This window comes from Phaseolus vulgaris, chromosome 9 (genome assembly GCF_051622355.1).
Source record: "Phaseolus vulgaris cultivar YP4 chromosome 9, ASM5162235v1, whole genome shotgun sequence".
NCBI lineage: Eukaryota > Viridiplantae > Streptophyta > Magnoliopsida > Fabales > Fabaceae > Phaseolus > Phaseolus vulgaris.
This window is the reverse complement of record NC_143506.1, coordinates 5,021,312-5,028,300: the sequence shown is the minus strand read 5'-3', so window position 1 is coordinate 5,028,300 and position 6,989 is coordinate 5,021,312. Positions and strand designations below refer to the sequence as shown.

The window sequence follows — 6,989 nt, the reverse complement described above, 5'->3', positions numbered from 1 at the left end:
TTTGGCTGTCTGAGTGTGAATGCTCGGTAGGGGGACTGGTCGCTTTCCTCTTCCTCTTGAAGACAAGCCCTGAAGTAGTTTGCTCATCTTAATCAGTTGGAGTTTGGGTAATCACGATTGGAGCCTTCTTCTTCTGTGTCAAAGACTCCTTGGGCAGGCTAGCAGCCCCCCTCATCTTCCTAGTAAGCTCGGCTAGCTCCGCTTTGCTAATGTTGGGAAGCATTTTCTCTACAAAAAACAAGTAAATGATTAATGACAGTGATATAGATGTCTTTGTCAAGGGTAGGAAGCGAGGAGTACCGGTGTAGGCTTCCAGGGCACCAGGGAGATATTCTTTGGTCAATAGAAATGAGGTGATAGAGCTTCTTGAGGACAGGTTGGAAAATTCATCAGACCAACTCCAACCATTAATAGACCGTAACATCCTAAAGACACAACAAAATATATAGGTAGCTGCACAGAGGGCAAAACAGAGAATAGTCAGCATTATGTAAATAGAAATCAATAAAATAGAATTACAACAAGATTGATGAAGCTGTAAAAGATCAAAGCACTTTGCTTATAAGGCTTAGGTTTGAATTTAGCTGCCAGCAATCCCCCTTGATTGGGAACCTACATGCACAACTGCATGCCACACCATTGGAAACAGAGCCTCCCCAACCAAAAACCATCTTCTCCCGAAAACCAAGTAAAAAATAAAAAATCAAACATATAATAACATGAAGACCTACCAGCCAAGTATAGCTATGTGAAATCACGGAAGTTTGTAAAAGGCCAATCCATAACACTGTAATGGCTACTACCAATGCCAAAATCTTCACAATATGCTTCATTTATTAATCTGAAATTAGATCAAATAAAGAATTCCTGAAGATCATCAAGACCGAAAACAAATATCAAACGATAACAGACAAAACCATTCAATTCATTACATAACCCATTCACACGTCAAACGTATTCAAAATGCTAATATAGCCTTAAAAGTTAGAACTTATTAACAATCAGTAAATCGCAGCTAAAAAACGTAAGTACATACATCATTTTATCATTTCCTACCTCCAGGCAAGGGTCACAATAAATAATCAAAATGTAACATTCATGAGGATACCAAATCCTACATGACTACTTAATTGAATTAAAAACTATTTGCCACTTCCATCAGGTGGGATCTTCATGAAATTCATTTCATAGTTTAATGCAAGTTGCAACTCAAAACCCTTGCGCAATTTTCCAGCATCACTTGGAAGTATCAGGTACAAACCTACCAACTAAAAATCCATGTCACAAGATCAAGGAAACCAAGAACACAAATTTCATTGCACATCAAATGAAACAATTCAAAACAGAGTTTTACATAAACCATTCACTCATCAAATGTATTCAAAATGCTAAAATAGCATTAAAAGTTAAAACTTATTAACAATCAGTAAATCAATGCAATTACAGCTAGAAAACGTAAGTACATACAACATTTTATCATTTCCTACCTCCAGGCAAGGGTCACGATAAATAATCAAATGTAATCACATTCATGAGGATACCAAATCCTACATGACTACTTAATTGAATTAAAAACTATTTGCCACTTCCATCAGATGGGATCTCCATGAAATTCATTTCTTAGTTTAATGTAACTCAAAACCCTTGCGCAATTTTTCAGCATCACTTGGAAGTATCAGGTGCAAACCTACCAACTAAAAATCCATGTCACAAGATCAAGGAAAACAAGAACACAAATTTCATTGCACATAAAATGAATCAATTCAAAACAGAGGTTTACATAAACCATTCACACATCAAATGTATTCAAAATGCTAATATAGCATTAAAAGTTAAAACTTATTAACAATCAGTAAATCAATGCAATCACAGCTAAAAAAGGTAAGTACATACAACATTTTATCATTTCCTATCTCCAGGAAAGAGTCACAATCATGGTTGTCAAACTCGCGAGTCAAGTTCGAGTTCACGTTTGCACATACCCTTACCGAGTTAACTCGGTATTAAACTGTTTTTGAGTAATCTCGGCAGACTAGGAGTGAACTCGTTCAAACTCGCGAGTCTGCTCCGAGTTGGCGTGTTTAACTGGGTTTTCGTTTTAAACCAAAACGGTGTTCTTCTGAATGGGGAAAATTAAATGAAATAAACTGACCTTTAGGGTTTCGCGTTTCGTTCTCGTTTTGGTTTCACTCTGCGTCTTCTGTGGAGTGCGCGGAGGTGGTGCGTATTCTCTGAACGAGTGCGGCGGTGGTGGCGATCGAGCGGAGCGGTCGCGCGATGGTGGCGGTTAGGTGGCGGGATGGTGGCCGTTCGTGCGGTGGTCGCGGGTTGCAGGTCGACGGTGGTGTCGGAGGTGCCGTTCATCATATAAGGTTAGAGATGGGTGGTGTCAAACTAGGGTTCATTGTTAGGTGGTGTAATTTAGGAAATTAGGGTTCTGTTTTTTTATTGGGTTACAGAATATATAAGATGGGCTTCAGATTGTATTTTTTTATTTAATTGAGATGCAGATATTTTTTTGTTTGGAATGTTCTCTGTGTTTATTTTTTTAATTAAGAAAAGTTGCTGCAAATTTTATTTTATTTTGGTAGAAATTGAATTTGGAGCAGTGTAATTTTTAAAAAAGGTCTGAAAATTGATTAAATTGAAAATTGATTAAAAAAGGTACATCTTTATTATTTATTTTTAATAGAAGTAAAAATGTTTCAATAAATAAATTAAATATTGGATGAAAATATGGGATAAATATTAATGGAAATGGTAAAAATATCAAATTAAATAAGGGAATATCATTTAACCGCGGTTAAAATAATTTTCTAATATTTGAAAGGTACTACTAATATTAGTTTTTGTTACAAAAGGAGAGAAACCTAGCCTTTGAAGGGATGTTGATTATGCAGGAGACAATCTGGAAAGGGAAACTACAAGTGGTGGTTGTCATTTCATTCGAGGCAATTTGATTTCTTGGATGAATGATAAACCATAATTTGCATCAAGTTTTCAAAATATAAAAATAAAGTTTTCCCCTTATTTTACAACTTAAAGGGGATGGAGGAATTGGAATTAAAATGAAAATGTAAAACAAATTGAAAATTAAATTGTGTATAGGCAATAATCTAGTAGATCCTATAGTAAACAATAAAATAGTAAAGACATGAAAGTAAAATGTAACGCAAACTACAAATTTTATAAATGAAATAGAAACAATTAATTATAACTATTAAATTGTATAGTGTGCAATCGCTTGTTAGACTGTCTAATGATTGTTGTGCAAAAAGGTAAAATAAATTACACATAAAGGTTTTCCGCACAATTATTAAACCATCTAGTAAGTAATCACTGAGTAGATCGTCTAATGGTTATATAAAGAGATAATGAGAAAGAAAGAAAACAACGAAAATATCAAAAAAAAAATCATACAAATATAAATGACAAAATCTTAAATTGCGAAAAAAGTAAATGATTGAAAATGTAAATTGCAAGAAAAGTAAATGATATGAAACCTAAATTGCAAAAAATGATATGAAACCTAAAGTGCAACAAAGTTATCGAACAAGAATTGAAATGAATTGTAGACAAAAAAAAAAGTGATTCAGATTTGGAATGAAAAATAGGTGAAAATAAAGTAATCTTCAACTTTAATTTGCAAGAAGCCCAAATCTAAATTGTGTTGATGTGTGATTTCCTCCTTCTTCCTTGTTATTTTATTTAAACAATGTGTTACGAAATAACATTCTCATGTTTAAAGGTATTTTTTTTGTTATGTTTAAAGGTATTTTTTTGTTAGGCAGGGACTGTAGTTGTTCTCTCATATAGTGAGCCATTTATTTTGTTTTGATGTCTCAATTTACAACATTTGCTTGTGGTTTTTTATGTAAAAATATTTTTTTATTATTGAAAACAATTTTTTTATGATACTTTTTTAACACACCTTTATTATTTTTTAGTTTTTATATAATAAATGTTCTCGCCGGTTGACCGGGATCGTCTTTGCGCGTGGTTTGTCCTCGCGAACTAGGGCACCTTCGTTTTGCTCCGTCTGTGAGTACCTGAAAAGAAGTGAACAAAGGGGCGCCCTCGCGGCCGTTTGCACTCCGACGATCAAGTCAGCTAGCGAGAAACATCAAAGGTGACGCACCTCCGTATCGGAACACCGTAAACGAATGCTCTGAAGGTGGTCAGAAATAACTGAGTGACTAAAACTGTGTTGCCCTAATTGCCTTGTGCCCACAATGGGTGCGCAGCAAAAACAACTAGGGTTTGTGCTCTGTGTAAAACTGCGAGAATTCGGTCAAAACTCGGTCCCCTTTTCAAACGACCTAAGGCCCCTTTTTATATAGCTTCTGCATTTAAAGCGCGTTGAAGCGCATTGAAGGCGTATAAAAATGTGCCTTGAAACATTTGATACATAAACTAAATTAACGCGTACCTTGACAAACTTTCACTGAAACCTTTAATGAGCACGTGTGCATTGCCACATGCCCTTCTGACTTGATCGTTATTCTGCGCAGAGGGTCCCATAGCGCCGCAACCCAACTTAGGGTTAATCCATTGTGTGGGCCCTCCTTCCTTCGAAGTGCTTTTGGCGCGTGGGTTGACTTTTTGGGTGCCAACTCATGCGTCCCAATCACTAGTCACTTGCCCTGGGGGTGTATCTACCTCTCTCTCGTACCATGCACGTGGTTCTCCCCTGGTCATGGCCCTCTCATGGGTCGTATCTGTACCAGGGTCTCCCAACAGTGGCGTGGATACTTCACGAGTCAGGATATCCTCTACTGGTGCTAGAACTTATGGCCTTAAAGCCACCTTTCTCTTCTCCTTGCTACTGTTCTGGACTGTCGAGGCCCGAAGCCTCCTTGCGACGTCTTAACTTGGTGACGCCCCTCTTTGGGCGATGCCTCTCTTGGGCGATGTCTTTGCTTGGCGATGCCTCTCTTGGGCGATGTCAGACCACCCGATCTTCCATTATCTAACACGTCGGTGACACACAAAGCGGCGACAACCGATTATGTATGCCGTAGAACGCCATTTCCATAAACGGCGACTATGTACACCGCAGAACGCCACTTCCATAAACGGCGACACATTTCTCTTGTCCACGTCATCACACCCGATGACCTGATCGGTACAATAAAAAAAGAAAAAAACTTTTTTATAAATTAGTAACCAATTTTAGAAAAGAATAGTTTAAAATCTAAAGTAGTTAATATTTAAAATTGTGATAATTAACATTAGATGTCAATTTAAAAATTTATACCAATAATTTTTAAAATAGTATTTAACTTACATGTTGATTTTTTTAGACATTTAACAATTGTGTCATTAAATGATTCAATGTTTTGCACATATGGTAGTTCTTGCACCTCCGAATAGACATGGTGGGGTGAATGTGAATTTTTAAGCTTTTAATAGAAATCATGAAAACTACTCCTCACAGCTTTTATTTGTATCCCACTGTTCTTACTTCATTGTTGTAACTATTTTTAATATGCTCGTTTTCAAGTCCAAGGACTCCCCACAGGTATTGTATTGTTTAAAACTTTCTTCTCATGTTTCTGCCTTGTAACCGATAGACATACATTTTAGGCTACATTAAGTCAAAAAAGATTTAGGTGGAAACTTCATAACATATTTCACAAATCCATTCTTTACATTTTACTAATTGTCCATGTTTATGTCATACTACAACTTTTAGTACACATGTTAATGGCAACTTATCCCTCCTTGGACAAATCCCCTCCTAATCGATATTACCCAACTTCATAAGTTACACCATTTGTTGTTTATGACTATTATTTTATTAGTTTTAAGTACAAAATGAGACAAAAATATCAATTTGACTACGATAAATTAACACCCGTGTTGAGAATCTCTCCTTAATGAGAGACTATGACCAATAAATCTTGTTAATTGATTCATTGAATTCAATGATGAATATTTCAAAGTCTTGGAATTATACTTCTCTTGAAGATAATGAAATTCAACCTAGAAAGTTCAAGATAATTTTTTCAAGGTATTTAAAAAATGTGACAAACATTAATTATTCAATATCTCTTTGTGAACAAACATTTATCTTATTCTCTATATAAATGGAACTTGTGAGGAAGAGAAGAACAACATATAAAGTAAACGAAAGATTTGATATCCACCATAGTAAGAGACTAGAGAGACATTGTATTTCATCTTTGTAGAAGAAATTAAGTGTTATCTTCATAGAGTAAGAGAAACAAATGTCGTAATCCTACTTTTATAGTAATTTTTTTTATCTTGTGGGTTTTTACTTCTCAAGTTGAGAAGGTTTTCCTAAGTTAAAAATCTCCAGTATCATTATTATATTATATTATATTTCCTTTTATTACTTATGCGAATGTCCATTTTTATATTTACATAAAATAAAGACAATTATTTTAACTTAGGAAGGGAGTCAGAGCTTTGGACGCCGTGGAATGAAGGAATACAGTGAATGAAAAGATAGAATTAGGTTAAAATGAAAATTATGTTATATTTTAATTTTTTAATATTTTTTACCGAAAGGTATAATGGTAAAATCGGTTTTAATATGGTGTTGCCGAAAAAGTGATGGAGGTACAAAAGGACTCTTTCTTCCTACACCTCCATACCTTCTTCTACCACCCCATACTAAATGTAAAAATACCATTTTCTCCTTTTTTGTGCCACCTCCATACATAATCCGGAAGCTGTTTTTGAATCCGGAAGTGTTCTTAAGATTTATAAAATCCAGAACTCTTTTTTGCATTTGAAATAAGCCTATGGATTATGTAATCCGGATATATTCCGGATTACATAATCCGGAAGTCAATCTCATATTTAGAAAAGACTTATGGATTATGTAATCCGGAAGCTAATCACTCCTCTGAAAAAAAGGCTCCCGGATTACATAATCTGGAAGCTAATTTTATGTATAGAAAAAACTTCCAGATTATGTAATCTGGAAGCTAATCACAAAAGGCTTCCGGATTACATAATCC

At 35.2% G+C, this 6,989-nt stretch overlaps 1 protein-coding gene across 1 annotated transcript; it reads right to left on the bottom strand.

The window, feature by feature from the left end:
• Positions 1–300: 300 nt before the first annotated feature.
• Positions 301–2,292, bottom strand: LOC137821279 (dolichol-phosphate mannose synthase subunit 3). The gene is made up of 3 exons (XM_068625796.2): positions 2,153–2,292; positions 732–841; positions 301–453 (listed from the first exon to the last, which is right to left on the bottom strand). Exons 2-3 carry the CDS (start codon positions 831–833, stop codon positions 340–342), a joined length of 216 nt encoding a protein of 71 aa, XP_068481897.1. The 5' UTR covers positions 834–841; positions 2,153–2,292; the 3' UTR covers positions 301–339.
• Positions 2,293–6,989: the final 4,697 nt, after the last annotated feature.

Coding starts and splice junctions, on each gene's coding strand:
- LOC137821279 (XM_068625796.2), bottom strand. CDS start 833: ATGAAGCATATTGTGAAGATTTTGGCATTGGTAGTAGCCATTACAGTG. Junction 454..731: donor CACATAGCTATACTTGGCTG/GTAGGTCTTCAT, acceptor CCCTCTGTGCAG/CTACCTATATATTTTGTTGT.